Source organism: Neoarius graeffei, chromosome 21 (genome assembly GCF_027579695.1).
Source record: "Neoarius graeffei isolate fNeoGra1 chromosome 21, fNeoGra1.pri, whole genome shotgun sequence".
Lineage (NCBI taxonomy): Eukaryota > Metazoa > Chordata > Actinopteri > Siluriformes > Ariidae > Neoarius > Neoarius graeffei.
In genome coordinates this window covers 27117214-27142893 of record NC_083589.1, presented here as the reverse complement: position 1 = coordinate 27142893, position 25680 = coordinate 27117214, and the positions used below count along the sequence as shown (strand labels likewise).

General features: G+C 40.3%; 1 protein-coding gene across 2 annotated transcripts in view; it reads left to right on the top strand.

The window, feature by feature from the left end:
• The window catches only part of shisal1a (shisa like 1a), a 99936-nt gene that overhangs the window by 53093 nt on the left and 21163 nt on the right, over window positions 1–25680 (top strand). Inside the window, exons 3-4 of one of the 2 annotated variants that reach the window (XM_060903604.1) lie at window positions 1603–1816; window positions 12658–12969. In XM_060903604.1, coding sequence (XP_060759587.1) covers window positions 1603–1816; window positions 12658–12969 — 526 coding nt within the window. Of the gene's footprint in view, window positions 1–1602; window positions 1817–12657; window positions 12974–25680 lie in introns of those variants that run through there. The other variant, XM_060903603.1, reaches the window with a different exon arrangement.

The window sequence follows — 25680 nt, the reverse complement described above, 5'->3', positions numbered from 1 at the left end:
GATTTTTCTTATATTACATATACCTAACTTACATATACATATATTCATTCTCTCCCCCCCCCCCCCTTTTTCCTATATCACTGGAGAGACACCAACTGCCGGAACCAAATTCCTTGTGTGTGTCAACATACTTGGCCAATAAACATGATTCTGATTATTTTAGGATACGCCTCTTCAAATTGTTCGGCTGTGGCTTCAATCTTTCCCTCACCACCATGTCTTTTTTCTCTATCTCTAAGTTAATGAGACAAAAAATGCAGTTTATCTTGTTACTGAGAAACCAGAAAGTGTAAACTTCTCTGTCCTGAAGACTTGAGTGTCACGGACAGGCCATAACACTAAACAGTTAAAAAGTGTGATGTCTTGATCATTAATAAATAAAGAATTGTAATCATTCGCATCATCAGAGGAATACTATCTCCGACAGACAAACTCAACAACATCCATTATCGAGTTTAGTACCTTTACTAAACCTCTACCTCCGTGTCCTGAAATCTCACAATGCTCAATGATGTTGCTCACTTCGGTTAACGTCATGATCCCCTTCTCTATAGTCAATAAGCAGCCAGACAAAGAATCCAAGTGTCCTTATTTCTAGTCTAAAACATAAAACAGATTACTGTAAAAAGGATCTCTGGGCTGAGAGAGGGCCTGAGTGAGTTCTTCTGTCTATCCAATTTATCTGTCCATCATTTACTTACAGTACAGCTCTAATCTATATGCAAATGATGGCATGTCTGCACTCATCCTGTTAAAAGCCAGATATGATCTTGGAGACAAACAGCTGAGGATGCGGTCAGACTCGATAGCAAACACAGATACTGTATATGAAGTGCAGGATTAGGAATGGATAAGGTGTTCATCTGGGCCATTTGTCAGATATTACAACTTTTGACAGATAATCAGCATATGTCAGTTCGGTGCAATTACTCATGTCAGGGCTACTTCATGTTTGTCTGGATGGGATACAATAGAAGATAGTTGAGGACAAGTAATAAATGATCATTCATTATATCCAAGGATGTCATTAAAAAAAATGTATTGTGCTCTGTCTAATTGCATAAGGTCCTATATTGCATCCTGCCCTATAAAAACAAAATCTAATTTAAAACAACAATTTAAAAAAAAGACAGAAGAAGAATCCCAGATGTAAGACATGCAAGGAAATGAGTTTGTATTGAACACGGAGTTGTAAGTTTTCCTTCCATTATTTAGAAAAAGACATCTGAAGAAAATGTGCCCTGTGTATACAAGACAATCAGACTGGCCATTTATTTTTGAAGTAAACCATACTCATCACATGTTGCACATTTATTTTAATATAGACTGAACCCAGCAGATGGATTTGTCTAGGCTGTTACGTAATGCTTGCTGTGTATTTTATGATCTGTTAAACAGATCAAATGCATGTGTCCCGGCGAGTGCTATGATCTTTTATTGATTATATTCTGATTTAACTTACATATGTTTAAATGTGAACTAACACATCCCCAAAACCACAATTCTGTTACACGTTATTTTGAAAGTCTGAATAAGTTCAAATTAAATCTTTACTTCAACAAATTTCACCTAACTCTCTTTATATTCTCTTTCTTCGAGCAGCTCTTTCAGCACACTTTAGAGTTTGCGAACCCTACTCTGACCACAAAGGGCGCTATCACTTCGGCTTTCACTGCCCTCGGCTCTCTGACAACAAGACCTACATGTTCTGCTGTCACCACAACAACACAGCCTTCAAGTACTGCTGCAACGAGACCGAGTTCCAGCTCATCATGCAGCTCAACCTCACCACCCCCTCTGATGGTTTCACTCACAAGTGAGTTAAAAAAAAGGGATGACTGGACCAATAACTTATGCGATTGCTCTGTTTATTTCTTTGGAACCAATGCAGCATATGATGCAGAAAATTCACTTAACATTATTTTATCTCATCTTGTTATTTCATGTTGTGGTGTAATGACACACTAAATTTCTATATTATACAATACAATGATGTCTCATTATGATACATTTTCAATACACCAAAGTTAAACATTGCCTGAATGTCCAAAAACTGCACAGAAAGACTTGAAATTAGCCCAAAACTTTAGTTCATTGGAAAAGGGAAATATTTTTCTTCTTTTTCTAAGTCTTTACATGTTAACTGACTTAATTTTTACACTTTTTTTTCACTCAATCCTAATTTGTCATTAAATCGAAGACTCTTGCTAATCTCCTGGTGTCACTGAAGGTATGGAATCAATTTTGTGCCAAAATGTTCATACAATACTTTTGAAATATCAAACAAAAACAACAAATCAAAATACAAAAAACCAAAAAAAAAGTCAATTTTTTTAGACTGGCAAACAAATTATTCATGTAATCGTGCAAAATATCAGTCTATTACTCTTCAGAAACCTTTTATTTTTGTTCCGCGTCTTTCTCAGTTTTGCTTGACGTAATTTATTTTGGTTGCGATTCCAGCTTTCTCATTTGTGCTCTCTGACTTTTTGCTTGCAGTTTTGGCACAAACTTCACGTGTGGGTGGGCTGTCCAGGAATGCATTCCCATTGTGTAACTTGTGTTTGACTGACAGCTACGCTCAGCCATTCCCCCGGAGGCTGTTGCGGCCATTTCCTACTCGGATTCTGGCGGACTGTTTGACGAGTGACCGATCCATTGACGGTAAACAAGGATCGAGTGGACTTCACTGGCGACTATGATATTGAATTAATTCAACAAAGTGTAAATTCAATATCATAGTCGCCACTGAAGTCCACTCGATCCTTGTTTACCGTCAATGGATCGGTCACTCGTCAAACAGTCCGCCAGAATCTGAGTAGGGAATGGCTGAGCGTAGCTGTCAGTCAAACACAAGTTACCCAATGGGAATGCATTCCTGGACAGCCCGCCCACACGTGAAGTTTGTGCCAAAACTGCAAGCAAAAAGTCAGGGAGTGCAAACGAGAAAGCTGGAATCGCAACCAAAATAAATTACGTCAAACAAAATTGAGAAAGACGCGGAACAAAAATAAAAGGTTTCTGAAGAGTAATAGACTGATATTTTGCACGATTACACGAATAATTTGTTTGCCAGTCTAAAAAAATTGACTTTTTTTTTGGTTTTTTGTATTTTGATTTGTCGTTTTTGTTTGATATTTCAAAAGTATTGTATGAACATTTTGGCACAAAATTGATTCCATATGAAGGCAGGTAACTTTCATTGTGTATACATTCAGAAAATAAAGTATATTATTGTACCTTTAGGGGTACAATGGCTTGTCACTGGGGCAGTACCCTCTAAAGTATTTATTTGTACCCTTTATATGCTGCTTTGGAACATATATGCCTTTTGGACCCTAAAAAGGTACACATAGTTACCTTGAGGTCCAATAATGAGCACTTGGGGGTACATTAGTGTAGATTGCAGTGTTGTAGTCGAGTCACTAAACCTCGAGTCCAAGTCCAGCCTCGAGTCCCCAATGTTCAAGTCTGAGTCAAGTCCAAGTCATTAAAGAAAACTGAGTCGAGTCCACTATTAAGCCGAGTCAAGTCCAAGAACAAGACTCCAACTGCACCATTTGACGGTGGCTGTTGCTGCCTTTATGTGAAACCATCTCTGCTACTGTGTTGGACTAATGTTACTGCTTGACTGCCCCATTTTAGTTAAAAGGCTACAGATAAAAAGCCTGTTCATCGCTCAGCAAGCCCCGCCCACTATCAACGGAGCAAATAACATGAGAGAGGGTTAACACTAGCTAGTTCATCGCTCAGCAAGCCCCGCCCACTATCAACAGAGCAATGAACATAGTGTGTCACTTCCTTCTCTGGGTGGAGTCTTACCAAATTATGATTGAAGTTCGAGGTCATCCCCGTCGTCTCCTTGATAGTTCTTCTACATATGGAACACATAGCAGTGCAGTTTTTCCCACTGCATGAGAAGTCTGTATAAGCAAAGTGGACAATCCTAGGGGCTTCTCTCCAGGCATTTTAGCGCCATTAACATTAGTTTGTTCCTGAACATGACGTATGAACAGGTGAACGTGCATTCTCTTGCATGAAATTAGTACAAAAAATAATGTAGGTATAAATATCTTATGCCAAATTATTATGGTGTGTTCCAAAAAAAATAAAGAAAAAATCTGCGTCTCCAATTTACAAGTCCGAATGCAGTTAATGCACGAGTCTGAGTCCGAGTCTGAGTCATTGGTGCTCAAGTCCAAGACAAGTCACGACTCCTTAAAATTAGGGCATGAGTCAGACTCGAGTCCGAGTCCTGAACTCAAGTACTACAAGCCTGGTAGATTGTACCTTGGGGTACAGAAATGGAATCCTACTGTACCCCTATTTCTAGCAGTGTAGCTCCAATGTGTTTTTGAGTCCTGGGTTCTTCATGATACTGAGTAGCGTCTCATATCTGCAGCTCTGAAGCTTTTGAATCACAGCATTGATTGTTCTTTAACCATGATCAAATCAGGCAGGAAGTGCTGTATTAAACTGAGAGAGAGAGAGAGAGAGAGAGATGTTTACATGATGTCAGTGCAGATACAGTAGTATATAGTTTTAGCACTGGTTTATATGCTAGTATGGCAGCATGCTAACATACACCAATCAGCCATAACATCATGACCACTGACAGGTGAAGTGAATAACATTGATCATCTCATTACAATGGCACCTGTCTAGCGAAAATAGAAAGGTGTCAGCATGAACTTTTTCAGCAGTTTGTGCTACAGTAGCTCTTCTGTGGGATTGGACCATATGGGGTAGTCTTCAGAATCAGCCCTGTCACTGGTTCCACCAGTTGTCCTTCCTTGGACCACTTTTGGTAGGTACTAACCGCTGCATACCGGGAACAGCCTATAAGATGTGGCATTTTGTTCGATGCTCAGACCCAGTCATCTCGCCATCACAGTTTGGCCCTTGTCAAAGTCACTCAGATCCTTACGCTTGCCCATTTTTCCTGCTTCCAACACATCGACTTCAAGAACTGACTGTTCTCTTGCTGCCTAATATATTCCACCCCTTGACAGGTGCCATTGTAATGAGATAATCAATTCACTTCACCTGTCAGTGGTCATAGTGTTATGGCTGATTGGTGTATTAACTTGTGAAATCTTAGCTTGTACTTAGAATAAGTGCGTTTTCTAAACCCCATTATCTCTCCAGATTCAAAATCAGAAGGAAGCTACTTTTTCATGAAAGGGAGTATGGGCTTGATTCACTTTAAATGTTTATTACATGTATTTTTATAATGAATAGTTTACTTTATTATGCAGTCTGTTGATTGTATTGTTCAAATCCCCAGGCATACCAAATCAAGACTCTTGAACAATGCGTGCGCCATATCGTATCTTAACACGTTGACTGATCAAGGCACATTTTCAAGTTTTTTCATGAAAATGTTAAGCAGATGCTCAGAAAACTTTGCAATTGTAATGTCACATGGAATTTTCTGATGAGATAATAATTTTAAGAACATGAAGCTCTGTCTGGTTTGTGACCTCCACTTTGCCGTGTTAAGATATGCATGATATGCTAATGGAGGAGATTTTCTCATTTAACAAGTGAAAAACAGTCCAAATACACGCCTTCAGGCTGAGTAGCAATGACGCTAGTGGAGAGATAGATAGCCGCTTGTCTCCTGGATGCCATTGTAACTTGTTTATCCTGCCAGCTGTCTGAAGATGGGATATTTATATGTATGCAAAGTATGATTTGTTTTCACATAAAAATAGTTTTTATCACATTTACTGACTATAGCGGAGAAACTTTTTTTTCTTCCTGTGACTATCCAGAATGTGCCAGCCTAATATTAACTCTGCTGATGCCTTTCCAAGTGGCCTGCCCTTGTTTGTGTTTTGTGAAATGCAATTCACAAATTGTTTATGCTCTCTAGCACCAATAGTCATCTTTTTAATTCATGATGGAAGTTTTACTCAGAGTAATCTATTTTTGAATTGTACACTACACATACAGTACCATCATACACAGAGTCTTAAATCAGCTGTGTGTGTGTGTGTGTGTGTGTGTGTGTGTGTGTGTGTGTGTGTGTGTGTGTGTGTGTGTGTAATGCAAGAATCTTGCATTGTATATATTGAAGATTAAGGCCTAACAAGTTAATTAAGTTCTGAGACTTTATAACTGGAAGGGTGTCCAAACTTTTGCATTTGGAATAATTAGTATTTTATGTTTTATATTCATCAAATATAAATTAATTATATGAAATGTTCTTTAAATAGTTTAAATAGTTGTATTTACATTTTTTCACAAAATATGTGATGTGGATAGGGTGCCTATACTTTTTGCACATGATAGTACATTGGATAAGAATTCACTCACTTTCTTCAACATATTGTGTTACAACCTAGATTTTAAAATGGACTTAACATTTGATTTACACAAGAGAGACTTGCAAACTTTTCATTATAACACAAAGGTTAATTTAACAATCAAATAGACATATGTTGGTTGCATAAGTATTCACCCCCTGGGTTAATGTTTGGTAGAACCATCTTTTGTCGTAGTCACAACTACATGTGTTCTTGGATATATCTCTATCAGCTTTGCACATCTGGATTCTGATATTTGTACCTGTTCTTCTTGGCAAAATTGCTCATTTCCTGTCTGATTGGATGGAGACTGTTGATGAACAGCAATTTCCAAGTCTTCACACAGACTCTTAATTGGATCAACGTCTGGACTTTGACTGGGCTGTTCTAACACATCCAGGTTTGGGGTTTGAACCACTCTAGTCTGGCTTTGGTAGTGTGCCAGAAAGTGGTTGTTCTGTTGGAAGATGTACCTCCTCTCCAGTATCAAGTATGTTGCAGGCTAGAAGAATTTTTTCTTCTATGATGATCCTGTATCTGGCATTCCAGTTCTTGCTGATGAAAAGCATTCCCAAAACATGATGCTACCACCAGCATTCTTCACTGTGGGAATGTTTTTCTTAGGATGATGAGCAGTGTTGTGTTTTCACCAAGCATAACTCTTTGTGTCAAAGCCAAAATCTTTTTTTTTTCTTCCCATGTTTGCTGGATCTCCAACATTCCTTTTAGCAAACCAAAAATCCAAGCTGGTTTTTGGTTCAATAATGTTTTTCTTGCCATTTTTCCATTAAGTGCAGCTTTGAGGCATGTGTAAGCTTCGACTGTCCTGCAAACAGCTTCTCCGTTCTGAGCTGTGGATCTTTCCAGCAGCTTTAGCAGTACCTCTGGCCTCTTGGTTGCTTCTCTGAATAATGCCCTTCTTACCTAATCACTGAATTTTGGCTGACGGTTGTTGCTGTGCCAGGGTCTGTGATTCTGTTTGTTTAGATATCTTTGGTCTCTGTGATTCTGTTTGTTTAGATATCTCTCTAACAAATTTTAATCAACTCGAGCAAACTCTGGGGCCTTCCAGGAACAGGTGTATGTATTAAATGACATGATCCTTTTACTACACACAGGCTCCATTTGACTAATTATTTGACGTCTCATGAGGTCTGGTTTCCCCAGAACAAATTTAACAAATTTAGGGGCATCACAGCAACTTGATTATGTATGCAGTCACTGTAAATAATTCTATAAGCTTTCTAATTATATTGATCTTTCCTCCCACTTCAATATTACGGGATATTTTGTGTATATTCATAATGAATAATCTTGAATTAGGTCTATTTCAGGTTCATTCCATTTCATTTCAAGTTGTAACACTACAAAATGAAATTTCAAGGGGAAGAATTTATCCAGTGCACTGTAGTTATCGAGTTACTAACCATAGCCCATTCGTACTATATATTTAACAGTTATTTCACGAAATCGAGTCGTACATGAGCTCATAGCCAACAAGGTGTGTTGCACTGAGTTGGCTATCAGCCATGTATGACGAGATTGAGTGGAATAACTGTTTTATTCTATCCACATTCACTGGATTTTGATAAACAGAATTTTTATTTTTTGCAAATTCAATAAATAAAAACTTTATACAAAATGTCGAGCAAAATAATTTCCGCTTAGAATGTAAACAAACCGGCGAAATGACAGGAGCAATTCGTGAAAAATGCTATAAAAATCATCATCTTTTTTTGGCTGCTCCCAATTAGGGGTCGCCACAATGGATCTTTCGTCTCCATTGCTCTCTGTCTTCTGCATCCTTCTCAACCACACCTGCCACTTTCATGTCCTCTCTCACCACATCCATGTATCTCCTCTTTGGCTTTCCGCATTTTCATGTGCCTGGCAGCTCCATCCTCAACATTCTCCTTCCCACATGCTCTGCATCTCTTCTCAGGATGTGCCCATACCATCTCAGTCTCATCTCTCTTAGCTTAATTCCCAAGCTCTCCACATGTGCTGTCCCTCTGGTGTGCTCGTTCCTTATCCTGTCCAACCTCCCATCGCAAACCTTAACATCCTCAACTCCGCCACCTCCAACTTTGCCTCCTGTCTCTTCGTTAAGGGTACTGTCTCCAATCCATACATCACAGCTGGTCTCACTACTTTTGCTGGGACTTTCCTATCACAAATGACTCCCAAAATCCTTCTCCAACTGCTCCACCCTGCCTGCACTTGCTTTCTCACCTCACTATCGCAGCCCCCATTTTCCTGCACAGTTGACCCCAGGTACTTGAATTCAACAACTTTCTTTACGTCTACTCCTTGCATCTTCACTACACTCTCATCCCCATTCTCATTGATGCACATGTAATCTGTTTTGCTACTGCTCACCTTCATTCCTCTTCGTTCCAATGCATACCTCCATCTCTCCAAACCCAACTCAACCTCCTTTCTACTTTCACCACATATCACGATATCATCTGCAGACATCATGTTGCATGGTGACTCTTGCCTCACTTCGTCCATCAAGCTATCCATCACTATGGCAAACAAGAAAGGACTCAAAGCAGATCCTTGATGGAGTCCCACCTTCACCTTGAACCATTCAGTTGTTCCAACTGCACACCTCACTGCTGTTTCACTGTTCTCATACATGTCTTGCACCACTCTGATATACTTCTCATTCACTCCACACTTTCTCATACAATACCATAACTCATCTCTCGGCACTCTATCGTATACCTTCTCCAAGTCTACAAACACACAATATAGCTTTCTCTGGCCTTCCCTGTACTTCTCCATTAACATTCTTAAAGCAAAAATTGCATCCGACGTGCTCTTCCTTGGCATAAACCCATACTGCTGTTCACAGATTGCTACCTCTCTTCTCAATCTCGCCTCCAGTACCCTTTCCCATAACTTCATGGTGTGGCTCATCAATTTTATCCCTCTGTAATTATTGCAGCTCTGTACATCTCCCTTATTCTTGTATATTGGGACTACAACACACTCCATTCATTCGGCATTTTCTCATTCTCTAAGATCTTATGAAACAATCTCGTTAGGAACTCCACAGCCGTCTCACCCAAACATCTCCAAGCCTCAATTGGGATACCATCTGGTCTGACTGCTTTCCCAGTCTTCATTCTTTTCATGGCTGTCCTCACCTCATCCTTACTAACCAATTCTACTTCCTGATTTGCTGTCTCCAATGAATCTGACCCTTTCTCTCTTATATTCTCCTCATTTAATAAATCCTCAAAGTACTCTTTCCACCTTCTTAATACACTCTGTTTATCTATATTCTCCTCATTTAATAAATCCTCAAAGTACTCTTTCCACCTTCTTAATACACTCTGTTTATCAGCACATTTCCATTTACATCTTTCATCACTCTTACCTGCTGTACATCCCTCGCTTCCCTGTTTCTCTGCCTAGCTAGTCTGTACAGGTCTTTCTCTCTTTCTTTGGTCTCCAGTCTTTCATACAACTCCTGGTATGCATCTGCTTTCACCTTCGCTACCACTCTTTTTGTCTTCTGTCTCATCTCTCTGTCTAACCGCCTGCTTTCCTCATCTCTCTGATCATCCCAATTCTTCTTTGCTAGCCTCTTCTTTTTAATAATTTCCTGCACTTCTTTGTTTCATCACCATCTCCTTGTCTTCCTTCCTCCTTCCCGATGACCACCCTAGCACCTTCCTTGCTGCCTCTCTTACTAGTATAGCAGTAGTATCCCAATCTTCTGTCAGACTTCCATTACCATTCAATGCTCGTCTCATTTCTTCCCTAAACTCCTTCTGATGTTCAACCTCTTTTAGTTTCCACCACTTAATATTCGGCTCCACTATTTCACGCTTCCTCTTTTTCAGTTTTCAAGCTCATCCTGCACACGACCACTCGATGTTGTCTAGCTACACTCTCCCCTGCCATCACTTTACAGTCTCCAATCTCCTTCAGGTTACCCCTTCTGTAGTATGTAGTCCACCTGTGTAGATCTTCCTCCACTCTTAAACGTCACCCTGTGCTGCTTTTTCTTCTCGAAGCATGTATTAACTATTGCCAAATTCATCCTCTTTGAAAAATCAACCACCATTTGCCCTTCCACATTTCTCTCTCTTACACCATATCTGCCCATCACGTCCTCATCTCCTCTGTTTCCCTTGCCAACATGTCCATTGAAATCTGCTCCTATCAGCATGCGCTCCTCCCTCAGTATACAGTACTTTCTACCACTTCGTCCATCTTTTCCCAGAAAAACTCTTTCTCTTCATTCTCACATCCAACCTGTGGGGCGTACGCACACACAACATTGATTACCACTCCTTGAATCTCCAACTTCATGCCTATCACTCTATCTGACACCCTCTTCATATCAATCACACTGTTGACCAACTCTCCCCTCAAAACAATACCAACACCATTTCTCTTTCCATCGACTCCATAATAAAACAACTTGCATCCACCTCTAATGTTCTTGGCCTTGCTTCCCTTCCACCTCATCTCCTGCACACACAAAATCTCCAACTTCCTTCTTTCATCATACCTGCTAACTCCCTCACTCTGCCAGTCAGTGTTCCCACATTCAATGTTCCTACCCTCAGTTCTAAGCTCCTTCCATCTTTCACGCTCTCTCCTAACACGCCTCCCCCCTCTCTTTCTCCTTTTCTGTTTTGGTGCAACAGTAGCATACTTTCCGCCGGCACCCTGTTGACCAACAGTACCAGAGGTGGCCGTTGTTAACCCGGGCCCGACCAATCTGGTATGGTATGGTTGGGGCCCAGATGCTAAAAATGCAATAATAATAATTCTTGAGAAATTAAAAAAGATACGTTCCTACCATCAAATACTTTCATTCCATATTTTTTTGCTTTTTTTTTATTTTTGGGGGTTATGTTTTTGAGTAGAGTTTTTATTTTGTCCTCGGTTGGTTCAGCAACACACTGCACCATTTTGTTCATCTCTACTCACAGTATATGAGCTAATAGCCTAGTAGTAGAGTAGCCAATCAGAGCATGCGATTGCTCATATCCAGTGAATGTGGATAGAATAAAATTTGTTATCCCTGCTCTATCTATCAGTGTAATGGAACCACTACTGATTAGATATTATGTCTGCAGAAGACTATTCTCAATGTAGCAGTAACAATGATATGATCATGGCATTGTTGTGAGAGTATTAGGCACAGTAGTGTAACAAATTCAAACAGCTCAATGTCATTGCTGGGTTGAGTAGTCTACTATACTAACAAAAAATACCCAGCTAACAAATGGTTCTGTCATGAGTAATGGACACCAGTGAAAGACTAATGAAAGATAGAATAAATGAGCTGTACATCTACAAGGTGGATCAATACATCAGCGCATAGATGTGGTCCACTGCCCAAATAATACTTGGTAAGTGCATACAGTACATAGCAACAAATAGGCTACAGAGAATAATAGTACAATAGTAATAGTATAATTATTTGTTTTATTTAACCATTACATTTAGATATGATGATATCAGGCAACATGCTTTGGAGCCATGAGAAATCACCAGTACTTATCCCAGAGAATGAGATAAGGAACCTGTTCATTAAGCAAAACATGCAACTCTGTGATGGCATTAAGCATGTGGAGAAATGTCATTTCACACTTCAGGCTTCAACAGAGCCTCTTGGGTCTCAGTAGTGACTGTGTGTGTGTGTGTGTGTGTGTGTGTGTGTGTGTGTGTGTGTGTGTGTGTGTGTGTACCCAAGCCAGCTGTATTACTCTGTGGTCCTTTTATCGTCACACATGGCTATGACCTCTATTTTAATTATATCACTTGATAATTCATTGCTCTGAAATAATCCCTGAAAGCTATTTGAAACATCCTCCATCCTTCGAATAAATAAATAAATAAATAAACGTGATCTACCTCATCTATTATTATTATTATTATTATGTTTGTAATTTGCTTTCAGTTTCTATATTACATTATCATAATACTGGTTGAAATTTCCCCAGGGGAAAGCATCTTTACCACACTTTAATGCTTGCTCAGTCTGTTAGGAGGCATTTTACAGGTTCTACTTTTAACCTTTAATGTAAAACTATCAAAACATCTCTTTCCTAAACCTTAGGCCTCTTGTTGCCTGAAAAGGGCTGAGAATAAATGCATGTCATTTATAGCTTTAATAGTGCATCAGTGATCTAAGTATTAAAATTAACCGAGTATGTGTCCTCAGTGTAATATTACTTATAACCTGCATTGTTCTGTGTGATGCACCATGATCTTTGGAGAACAGCATTTCATCCTACTGTGTATGTATATGCGATACCTGAATAATAATAATGCCCCTAATTTGTTCTGTTCCATTCTGTGCTAAATGTTGCAGTAATTACACCGCTCTCATTGGTGTGTGGGTTTATGGTTTCTTCGTCATGGTTCTGCTGGCTTTGGACTTCTTATACTATTCAGCCATGAACTATGAGGTGTGCCGTGTCTATCTGGAGAAATGGGGACTGGGTGGCCGATGGCTGAAACAGGCAAGGAGTCAGTGGCACAGTTCTGCTACAGCACAGGAGGGAGAGCCAAGCTCAGGGACGAGTCTGAGCCATGGCCCTCACCAACAACATCATCCCAGACAGAGTTTAAGAGGAGAGGTGGAGAGTCCTACCCTCCTGACCTTCCAGACCTCTACAGCATGGTAAGTCTGCTTAACCCACTCTCAGGCAGAGTTCATAGCAATCCAAGCAAGTGGGGACAATTTTGTAGGGTTTCATATACAGAATTTCATACAAAAGTGTATAAACTTGTGAGTCTACCACCTTAATATTTTATTTTTCTGTCCAGCTCTGGTTCATATTGTGCCCGTTTCAACAATAAACTAGAAGGACACTTGGTAGAGTGCATACCTCCACCAAGCAACATATTATCAACATCAAAATCACTTGAACCTAGGATAATACTAAAGCTGTACACCAAATTTCATCAAAATTGGTTCACTACTTTTTGAGTTACATTGGGAACAGACAAAAAATCCTGGCTCTGCATACATATCTGTCTCATTGAGCCACATACATATCTGGATTTGCATCAAAATTGAAAGAATTATTCCTTGGCCGATGGCCCACCTTTCCACCAAATTTAATCCAAATCCGTTCACTACTTTTTGAGTTACATTGGGAACAGGCAAACAAACAAAGAAACAAACAAACAAATGGAGGCGAAAATATAACCTCCTCAAACAAAGTTGGCAGAGGTAAATATATTTTTCTTAATAATATCCAGTTTAATGTTGCCTCAGGTCTTTGTGCCTACAAGGCAGTTCATTCTTTATAAAACTCATTATAACATTATGTGGTGTTGAGAACCGTGTCTCGAGATCAAGATTCATTAGACATGCAGACACTGCATGAAACAGTTTTCAGTCCTGATGATTAGACTGTGACATTACAATAACAACAACAATAATAATAACAATAACAACAACAACAACAACAACAACAAGTTTTGCCAGGCAAAACAAACCTCGTCTGGTAGCACCTTTGATGAATATGAAGGAAGATATCGTGAAAAAAATAGGTACCCTATGGATACATGTGGCTACTGCTTATAAATAAAATAGTTTTCTGATACCAAGTCCATACAGTAAATATAGTATATATATTTAATCTATGAGGCAGTAGCCACAGAAATTAAGCGTAATCCAAAAAAGAACAATTTGAAAATTCACAGAAGTAAAATATACCAAGTATCTGTACTTTATATTATTTTACTCTTACCTCTTACAGTTTTCAAAACTGAAACCTCCAAACCGAGGCTGACATACACACGCTGTCGCTATGACCGAAACTCTTATTTCCCGGAAAAGGCCCGGTGCTAGAGCTCAGTGGAATGCACTTTCCCTCTGTAATAAGCATAAACATGTCTGAAAGCAATTTCTTTAGTGTAGTCCATTTATTTTGAATGGTGAACCAAACTGTATACACTTACCTGCCATTTTAATCGGAACACATGTATGTGCATGCGCAGTGCGCGACTGTAGGGCCTCTGCATGCTCTTGCGACAAGGCTTTCGCAGATAGCTTTTCGCAGACAGTTGTAATTTATCGTTGAGCGGGGAGTAATAGGCGTGCGCGATGTTATTCACCGCCACAACGCAAGGGGGTGCGAAGTCGCGAAATCGCTAGGAGTAGTTGGTGGGTGTGGTTAGTGGAGTGTTTATCCTCTGGTTACTTATTGGTTACTAGAACTGGAGTCATATAGATGTACGTACTTCCTCGATCAACCGCTCTTCGTGCTGCTCCATCTTTGCTCGTGTTTTTAAAAATGGCGGTCGTGAAACCAAACCAAACCGGGAAAGTAGGGAAGCGGAAGTGCGTGTACAGCGGATGTAGAGTGGACCAATCAGAGCCCTCTTGTCTGCGACGCTGTCTGCGAGGCTTCTGCGGTGGTCACAATTTTTGGGAGGTGCGCGCAGAGCGTCTGTGAAGGTGGGGGAGCTACGCAGATGCTATCTGCGACGCCATCTGCGAGGACTGGGTTGTCAGCATAAATTGGCCTTTAAGGCCTCTGCATGCTCTTGTGACAAAGGCTTTCGCAGATAGCTTTTCGCAGACAGTTGTATTTTATCATTGAGCGGGGAGTATAGGCGTGTATAGGCGTGCTCGATGTTATTCACCGCCACAACGCAAGGGAGTGCGAAGTCGCGAAATCACTAGGAGTAGTTGGTGGGTGTGGTTAGTGGAGTGTTTATCTTCCGGTTACTGAGCAACAGGTCATTCAACACCGCTGTCCTTATAATGCGCTGTCCTTATAAGGACTTGAACTGGAGTCGTATAGATGTACGTACTTCCTCACTTCCTCGATCAACCGCTCTTCGTGCTGCTCCATCTTCGCTCGTGTTTTTAAAAATGGCGGTTGTGAAAACAAAACAAACCGGGAAAGTAGGGAAGCGGAAGTGCGTGTACAGCGGATGTAGAGTGGACCAATCAGAGCCCTCTTGTCTGCGACGCTGTCTGCGAGGCTGTCTGCGGTGGTCACAAATTTTGGGAGGTGCGCGCAGAGCGTCTGCGAAGGGGGGGGCTTCGCAGATGCCATCTGCGAGGACTGGGTTGTCAGCATAAATTGGCCCTTACACTCTTACATTCTTACAGCACGATGACGTAGTGGCTAGCGCCTCTATATGAGGCAGTAGCCACAACAAAAACGATTTTGACCTTTTTGGTGACCTTGACCGGATGACCCTCGAAATGTTGGAGGTTCTATTTGAGACCAATGCCCGTCTATCCTGAAAGTTTCATGAAGATTGATCCAGCCGTTTTCCCCTAATATAATTTACAAAAAACAAAGAAACAAAGAAACCCAACTGAAAACAATACCTCGCCCCCTGGTGGATTCCGTCCTGGTTGAGATAATAATAATAATTTTTCTGCAGTGTACTAAAACATACAGCATGTAGTACTATTGGTTTGTGACAACAACTGTCGTGGAAGTCTGTACCTCAAAAGTAGCCAAAAAATATACTTACACAAAAGAAGTTGCCTTAAAACACTTTTATTGCCCAGAAACAGGTGGCACAGTGGTGTAGTGGTTAGCACTGTTGCCTCATAGCAAGAAGGTTCTGGGTTTGAGACCAGTGGCCAACGGGGGCCTTTCTGTGTGGAGTTTGCATGTTCTCCCTGTGTCTGCATGGGTTTCCTCTGGGTGCTCCGATTTCCCCCGAAGACATGCAGGTTAGGTTAATTGGTGGCTCTACAACCCCAAGTCCAAAAAAGTTGGGACAAAGTATAAATTGTAAATAAAAACGGAATGCAATGATGTGGAAGTTTCAAAATTCCATATTTTATTCAGAATAGAACATAGATGACATATCAAATGTTTAAACTGAGAAAATGCATCATTTAAAGAGAAAAATTAGGTGATTTTAAATTTCATGACAACAACACATCTCAAAAAAGTTGGGACAAGGCCATGTTTACCACTGTGAGACATCCCCTTTTCTCTTTACAACAGTCTGTAAACGTCTGGGGACTGAGGAGACAAGTTGCTCAAGTTTAGGGATAGGAACGTTAACCCATTCTTGTCTAATGTAGGATTCTAGTTGCTCAACTGTCTTAGGTCTTTTTTGTCGTATCTTCCGTTTTATGATGCGCCAAATGTTTTCTATGGGTGAAAGATCTGGACTGCAGGCTGGCCAGTTCAGTACCCGGACCCTTCTTCTATGCAGCCATGATGCTGTAATTGATGCAGTATGTGGTTTGGCATTGTCATGTTGGAAAATGCAAGGTCTTCCCTGAAAGAGACGTCGTCTGGATGGGAGCATATGTTGCTCTAGAACCTGGATATACCTTTTAGCATTGATGGTGTCTTTCCAGATGTGTAAGCTGCCCATGCCACACGCACTAATGCAACCCCATACCATCAGAGATGCAGGCTTCTGAACTGAACGCTGATAACAACTTGGGTCGTCCTTCTCCTCTTTAGTCCGAATGACACAGCGTCCCTGATTTCTATAAAGAACTTCAAATGTTGATTCGTCTGACCACAGAACAGTTTTTCACTTTGACGCAGTCCATTTTAAATGAGCCTTGGCCCAGAGAACACGTCTGCGCTTCTGGATCATGTTTAGATACGGCTTCTTCTTTGAACTATAGAGTTTTAGCTGGCGACGGCGGATGGCACGGTGAATTGTGTTCACAGATAATGTTCTCTGGAAATATTCCTGAGCCCATTTTGTGATTTCCAATACAGAAGCATGCCTGTATGTGATGCAGTGCCGTCTAAGGGCCCGAAGATCACGGGCACCCAGTATGGTTTTCCGGCCTTGACCCTTACGCACAGAGATTCTTCCAGATTCTCTGAATCTTTTGATGATATTAACTTTTTTGAGATGTGCTGCTGCCATGAAATTTCAAATGAGCCAATATTTGGCATGGAATTTCAAAATGTCTCACTTTCGACATTTGATATGTTGTCTATGTTCTATTGTGAATACAATATCAGTTTTTGAGATTTGTAAATTATTGCATTCCGTTTTTATTTACAATTTGTACTTTGTCCCAACTTTTTTGGAATCGGGGTTGTAAATTGACTGTAGGTGTGAATGTGAGTGTGAATGGTTGTTTGTCTCTGTGTGTCAGCCCTGTGATGATTTGGTGACTTGTCCAGAGTGTACCCCGCCTCTCGCCCATAGTCAGCTAGGATAGGCTCCAGCTTGCCTGTGACCCTGCACAGGATAAGCGGTTATGGATGATGGATGGATGCACAGAAACAGTGTGAGTGATTCCTGGAAAAATACTGGCCTCTGAACTTCCGTTAACAGTTTTTAAAGTCATGTCTCTCTGGGAGGCCAATCCTAGGACCGCCCCAAAACAAAATGGCAGCTTCTATTAAAATCATTGTAAAGGGACTGACTTTGTTTGAAACACAGACTTCTGACTGGCTGCCTAATATGGGATTTCTCATTGGCTGAAACTTATTTCCCGCTACTTTTCAAAAGAAAACAAACCTACTAGTGTTCACCATGTGGCATATTAAGGGTTTTACTAATTAATCTCGGGTCTGTGTTTGTCACGCAAAATGCCTTTACAATGATAATGAGTGGTGGAGAACACACAATGACCACATACACACAAAGTCCTCTAAACGTTTAAACTAAGAGTGTACTTAGGCTCAGCTTAAAGGAGCTTAATGTTAAAATACCTCCCAAGTATAACATAGTCATAAATTCATGCTAAATAATACAACAATTTCACCATGATCTCAATTTAATCATGATCTCAAAAATAATTGTAGCAAGCTAAAGCAGTTTGTGTGGGTGGGTCTGAGGGTGTGTGTATCTGTGTCTGTGTGTGGTGTTCGTGAGCATGTGTGTCACTCAGGTGTGTGTGAGTGAGCGGGTGTGTGAGGCCCATAAAATATTAAAATTGTGAGAGCAATCTTTCTAGACTAACAATGGATCAAAGGAAGATAACTGTGGCTACAGAGACAGTCATTCTGATGCCCCATTCTGATGCCCCCAGAGACATAAAATACTCTCACACAGCTAACAATATGGAAACACTGGCACTAAAAGTGTAGCAACAATGTAATATGACTAGTTAGGGGAAGCCATGGCCTAATGGTTAGAGAAGCAGCTTTGGGACCAGAAGGTTGCTGGTTTGAGTCCCTGAACCAGCAGGACTGGCTGAAGTGCCTTTGAGCAAGGCACCTAACCCCCAACTGCTCTGGCAAGAGTGGTGGTGTACCTTGTGTCTGATTAGCCAAAGAAAAGCTGATGATGTGATCATCAGTTTGGGTGGTGCCCAACTGAAATGAAGTATTGATATTTACAGTGGTGCTTGAAAGTTTCTGAACCCTTTAGAATTTTTTACATTTCTGCATAAATATGATCTAAAACATCATCAGATTTTCACACAAGTCCTAAAAGTAGATAAAGAGAACCCAGTTAAACAAATGAAAGAAAAATATTATACTTGGTCATTTATTTATTGAGGAAAATTATCCAATATTACATATCTGTGAGTGGTAAAAGTATGTGAACCTCTAGGATTAGCAGTTCATTTGAAGGTGAAATTCGAGTCAGGTGTTTTCAATCAATGGGATGACAATCAGGTGTGAGTGGGCACCCTGTTTTATTTAAAGAACAGGGATCTATCAAAGTCTGATCTTCACAACACATGTTTGTGGAAGTGTATCATGGCACGAACAAAGGAGATTTCTGAGGACCTCAGAAAAAGCATTGTTGATGCTCATCAGGCTGGAAAAGGTTACAAAACCATCTCTAAAGAGTTTGGACTCCACCAATCCACAGTCAGACAGATTGTGTACAAATGGAGGAAATTCAATACCATTGTTACCCTCCCCAGGAGTGGTCGACCAGCAAAGATCACTACAAGAGCAAGGCGTGTAATAGTCAGCGAGGTCACAAAGGACCCCAGGGTAACTTCTAAGCAACTGAAGGCCTCTCTCACATTGGCTAATGTTAATGTTCATGAGTCCACCATCAGGAGAACACTGAACAACAATGGTGTGCATAGCAGGGTTGCAAGGCAGGTCATGCAGCAAGACAACAAACCTAAGCACACAAGTCGTTCTACCAAAGAATGGTTAAAGAGGAATAAAGTTAATGTTTTGGAATGGCCAAGTCAAAGTCCTGACCTTAATCCAATCAAAACTTTGTGGAAGGACCTGAAGTGAGCAGTTCATGTGAGGAAACCCACCAACATCCCAGAGTTGAAGCTGTTCTGTATGGAGGAATGGGCTAAAATTCCTCCAAGCTGGTGTGCAGGACTGATCAACAGTTACTGGAAACGTTTAGTTGCAGTTATTGTTGCACAAGGGGGTCACACCAGATACTGAAAGCAAAGGTTCACATACTTTTGCCACTCACAGATATGTAATATTGGATCATTTTCCTCAATAAATAAATGACCAAGTATAATATTTTTGTCTCATTTGTTTAACTGGGTTTTCTTTATCTACTTTTAGGACTTGTGTGAAAATCTGATCATGTTTTAGGTCATATTTATGAAGAAATATAGAAAATTCTAAAGGGTTCACAAACTTTCAAGCACCACTGTACGTGTAAAAAATTTTTTTACAAATAAGCGAGTAGATATATAAAATATTTTGCGAGCGTGCAAGCAACTTTGTCATATAAGGTACAAAAAGAAAGAAGTGTACAGTTTGTAAAGGTAGGCTTCTACATGACAACTGCCAACTCAGAGTATTTTTAGTACTACAGTACGACACTACATAAAAACACACTGATCTTAAAGGCTACTGAATGGAGTCAGGCTTGAGTAGGCCAGATGGTTCCAAAATAGCATACTTCACTCAGCTTTTGAGCTTGCTTTAATATTGGGCAGCTACCTGTGAATTCAATTTTTTAATAAACAGTTAAGAAAAACATTTCTTTGAAATGGCAATAAGTACAGGGCAAATCAAACCAACACATTTTGAACTCAACACTGTGGAAACAGTTTTCCTTCCAGTCTGTGAGGAAGTAATCTTTTTTGTATTCATCTTCAGAAAGCACTTCAGTGTACAATAAGTACCCTATTCTCATCTCATTATCTCTAGCCGCTTTATCCTGTTCTACAGGGTCGCAGGCAAGCTGGAGCCTATCCCAGCTGACTACGGGTGAAAGGCGGGGTACACCCTGGACAAGTCGCCAGGTCATCACAGGGCCGACACATAGACACAGACAACCATTCACACTCACATTCACACCTACGGTCAATTTAGAGTCACCAGTTAACCTAACCTGCATGTCTTTGGACTGTGGAGGAAACCGGAGCACCTGGAGGAAACCCACGCGGACACGGGGAGAATATGCAAACTCCACATAGAAAGGCCCTCGCCAGTCACGGGGCTTGAACCCGGACCTTCTTGCTGTGAGGCGACAGCACTAACCACTACACCACCGTGCCGCCATAAGTACCCTATTAATGAACTAAATTAGTCATCTAACTGAACTAATTCACTTACATTTTACAATACTGTCCTGTCAAGGATGTGGAAGTAGTCTTGACTATCAGGTATCTATGTCAAGTGGAAAGGTTGTGGGCACCAAACTTCATTTAAAGTGCTGAAAATATATTTTTAAATACCCTACAATTTACCAGAATGGGCTAGGTGATGAGATGGTGCAGGATTTTCAGTACTTGGGTTCTTACATTGCTTCAACAGAAAATGACATCAAGCATTGCAAAAGGAAAGTATGTGGTGCATTTTGGAAGTGGCAGAAATTTTGATCTTCAAATGCTGAACTAAAGATGAAGATCAACCTGTTTCGAGCAGCCGTCCTGAGTGTCCTTTTCTGTGGAAGTGAGTCCTGGATTATGAGTAAGAAGCTTGAATACCAGATCAACTCATTCCAAACCGCATGATTAAGAATCATCCTTGAGATAAAGAATGAAGCCCATGTGTCCAGTGAAAAAGTTTACAAGCGAACAGAGTCAAAGCCTCTCTCTGTCATCATCATCATTGATCATCAGCTATGCTTCCTTGGCCATTTCCTATATAGACCCACAAAAGATCTGGTGTCAAAGTATGTTTTATACTCTCCAACTCTCGGGACCACATCAAGAGGAAGACCAAAGTTGCAACTCAACAAGTACATATCTCAACTGCTGTGTAATGAGCATGAGATGAGTTCACATGAGATCAGGAATGCTGCCCAAGGCCATGTTGGTTGGAGAAGATTCACCAAGGCTGCTTGCTGTCATTCGCACCACGAATGATGCAACCAACAGAGAGAGATCAACCTATTGGGCAGTCCTGCTCAGGCAAACATGGCTCCCAAAAAGCTGTGTTAGAATTATCACTACTGAGAGATTGTCTGCGTCATTGGATTTTTTTGTTAAATTGCTTGTATACTTTATGACTTCATACCTAGAAAAATGCTTAGCGTATACTATAGTCTGTCTTTCCACTTTTTTGTTTTTTAGTCTAAAACAAACAATGTAGCATTTTCAGTTAAGCTCATTTAAAAATGTGAAGTGCGCCAATATTTTACACATTTTCTTTTTCACTGTTCGTATTCACTGTTCTACTTCAGCTCTGAATGTAACTGTGTGTTGGGGAAACCAACCTGGTCTCTATACAAGTACTGGCTGTCGACCATCTGTTGCTGTGCGCAGTTTGTCAGCCCACCTCCTACATATCCAACAGTGGAAGAAGACCACTGTAGGACCCCCGCTGACCAAATGTTATTTAAGTTGTGGACCATTCTTAGAACAGCAGTGACACCTATTCCTTGAGAGTTTGCCAGTGCTAAAGGCGTTCTTGGGTGCTGCTGATAGACAAAATGTGTCACCATCTGGGATATGCAATCTGAGAATGAAAAATCCATTACTCTGTGCCATAGGTTTCATGTTTCATATGTTTGACTTCACTAAGAAGGTTAATGATGTAGAAAATAGATTATTTTGTCGCTAAATTCAAAGCATTTTTGAAAATTATTTCAAAAACATGTATACAGTACTGTGCAAAAGTCTTAGGCACATGTAAAGAAATGCTGGAGACCAAAAATGGCTTAAAAATAATGAGACAAAATGCTTCAACATTAAAAAACATTAAAACAGCAGTAAGCCGTAACAAGACCGTCAGTGATGGCGTAGCTCACTCCAGCCCCATATAGTCCAGAAGGAACGATCTAAAGTGGGCCACCTTGCGCAATTCTACTCTCAACCAGTCCAGCTCAAATATGTGCGAGTAGAACTGCGCAAAGTGGCCCACTTTAGATCGTTCCTTCTGGACTACACAGGGCTGGAGTGGGTAGAAGTTATATGCACCCTAGGTATCCCAACACTCGCTACATGCCCCCATACACAATCCTCCTCGGTCTTCTTTTCCTACAAGTTATGACACAGAAAAATCCCCAAAGCTGTAATTCATGAACGATCCACTCCACATACAATCTGTCAGTCTCTGTTTGATCACAAAACAGTAAAGGTTTCCCGAATCAACATTTCAGCAACTTCAAATCAATATTAGTGTCTCCTGCTGCGAATTTTCTGAACCGAGCCGAAAAGTTCATCTACTCCGTCAGTGCCGCCATGATTGAAAATCACGTGATTGCATTCCCGCGCGCTGATTGGCCAAAGCTCAAACGATGAACCTTACACGCCTTGTTGTTTTACCTATCAGTATCCCCCAGTCAACGCGCCCAAATAAACTTGAGAATAATGATTTGAAGCCACATAGTGTATCATAAATTTAGACTTTGTGTACTACTTGTTTAATTTCCAACTTCCATAAATTGCTTCTTCTCCCTCAATTCATCACTGATGGAATTCATCACGGTGTGTTGTGAGCCTTTAGTCCCGTTTTTGTTCCTCATTTTGACAGTTTACATTTAAAACATTAGTGTGTGGTTTCTTGCAAAAGAATTCAACGTCACTCACCTTTCAACCAATCAGCACACAGCAATGCATCACATGATTTCCAAAATGGCAGCGCCGGCGGAGTAGACTGGAAGTTTTCTGCTTAGTTAAAAAAATTGACTGTTTGGATCAAGATTATCAACTTGAATTGAATAACATATTGGGCCGCGTAACCTTTATTGATTCATGATTAGGGTTGCAAAGGGGCGGAAAATTTCCAGAAACTTTCCATGGAAATTTTAGTTAGGGAATTTTGGGAATTTTGCTTCCACACACTGGATGGCGTATGTGGCATTTTTCTGTTAAATAAGATGACAAAAATGCAAATATGTAGATAGCAAGCTGAACTAATGGAAAGGTCTTCAAAACATTTAAAATTGATGAAATCTTGTGTAGTTACGTAAAACCGTCTAGCAGGAGGCAGAAGAAACAGCATCACATTTTGCGGTAGCTAGCACCATGATAAGCTAACTTCTTTAATTAAATGGTGCTAGTTAGCTTATATTTAGCATATCTGGTTTACCAGTAAGCAAGCAATAGATTTTGATTTTGCTATTTAAACTTTAACACCGTAGATCAAATATCATCTACCTCATATCATCATCAAAACGTACTTGACTGTATGTAGTCCTTTGGCTCAAATGCTTCAATAGTCTGTATGTGTTGTGGGCTCAAAAAAGTTGCTTTAGTAGTTCAGAATTCTAGAAATCATTGTGCATGTGATGGAGGAATGCACAATGCATGTAGGGGGTGTGGCCTCAATAGCTCTACAGGAAGTAGTGTGCTATGTCCCTGTGATTGAGGAACAGCAAATTATACTCAACTGTACTCACATCAAATCTGATAGTTTTAGCCAAGATTACGCTACAATATTTTTTTCAACCAACTATATTTATGTTCCCAACCTTCAACTTTTGATAATTCCCAGTTTATACCCAATAATTCCTGTTAATTCCTATAAATTCCCGTTAATTCCCATGGAAAGTTTCCAACTTTGAAAATTCCCGGAATTTTGCAACCCTATTCATGATCAAACTAAGGCTGGTAGACTGGCTGTGGAGCGAGCAGGTTACGAAATATATGACTTCTAACATGGGAACCCCCAACTTTGGGGTTTTTCCATGTCATAACCTGTAGGAGAAGAAGACTGAGGAGGATTGTGTAGTGGGGCATGTAGCAACTGTGGGTACTCCTACCTTCATGCCAGAAAGAATCAAAATCAGTGATGAATTGAGGGAGAAGAAGCAATTTATGTGGAAATTGCTCATTAGGGCTTAATTACTCCATACTTAACTGCAATTATGCAAATTTGGGTAGAATTTATATGAAGCCCAGGCAGACCTACTTTCCTGCCAAAAAGAATAAAAATCGGTGAAGAATTGAGAGAGAAGAAATGAATTTCATGAAATGTGGACGACGCTGGATGGATGACAGACAGACAACACATGATGGCATAAGCTTATCGTCTGTCAGCCAGATGAGCTAATAAATGAAACAAAGTCAATATTTGGTGTGAGACGACCCTTTGCTTTAAAAAAAAAAAATAGCAGTCTCAGGTACAGTGAGTGCAGTTTTATGTGGAAATGAGCTGTAGGTTTTACTGAGCATCTTACAGAACCAGCCACAGTTCTTCTGGACACTTTGTCACACTCGCTTCTTAATTTTGTACCAAAACCCAGTAGCCTTCATTATGTTTTCTTTTTTAATCTGAAAAGTGCTCTCTTATGTAATATGCTACTCAGATACAAACATTTTTTTTCCTGTAATATTTAATTTTGTGCTGGAAAACGAATGTTTGGACTCTAAAATGTTTTTGTACTGACTTGATAATGTAGAAGTCATAAAACAGAAATCTATAAAGTTTGTATCGAAAAAAAATAGGGTGCCTCGGACTTTTACACAGTACTGTATTATTGCTACAGTTGTGTTTATATATATATATATATATATATATATATATATATATATATATATATATATACAGGGTGTCTCAAAAAAATGTACTCACACTTTGAATGACGAGAAAACCTTTATTTATGAACATAGAGTGAAATGGAATAGCTTCGAATACAGAAGACAAATTTAATTGAAGAATCATGTTCGCAAATGTTCAAATTGATGACCATTATTGTCCAGACAACGCTGATAATGCGCACCAAGGGATTCGCAAACATCACGAAACAGGTCATTAGGAATATCGTGACATTGTCTTTCAATTTCCAATTTCAATGCATCAATTGTTCTTCGTTTGGTGCGATAATTTCCTGCCATGCTGTGATTAATTAATTACACCTGCAACACAAAAAAGGCAGCATGTTAGGGACAGTTAAAGTGTGAGTACATTTTTTTTGAGACACCCTGTATATATAGGGCGGCATGGTGGTGTAGTGGTTAGCGCTGTCGCCTCACAGCAAGAAGGTCCAGGTTCGAGCCCCGTGGCCGGCGAGGGCCTTTCTGTGTGGAGTTTGCATGTTCTCCCCGTGTCCACGTGGGTTTCCTCCAGGTGCTCCAGTTTCCCCCACA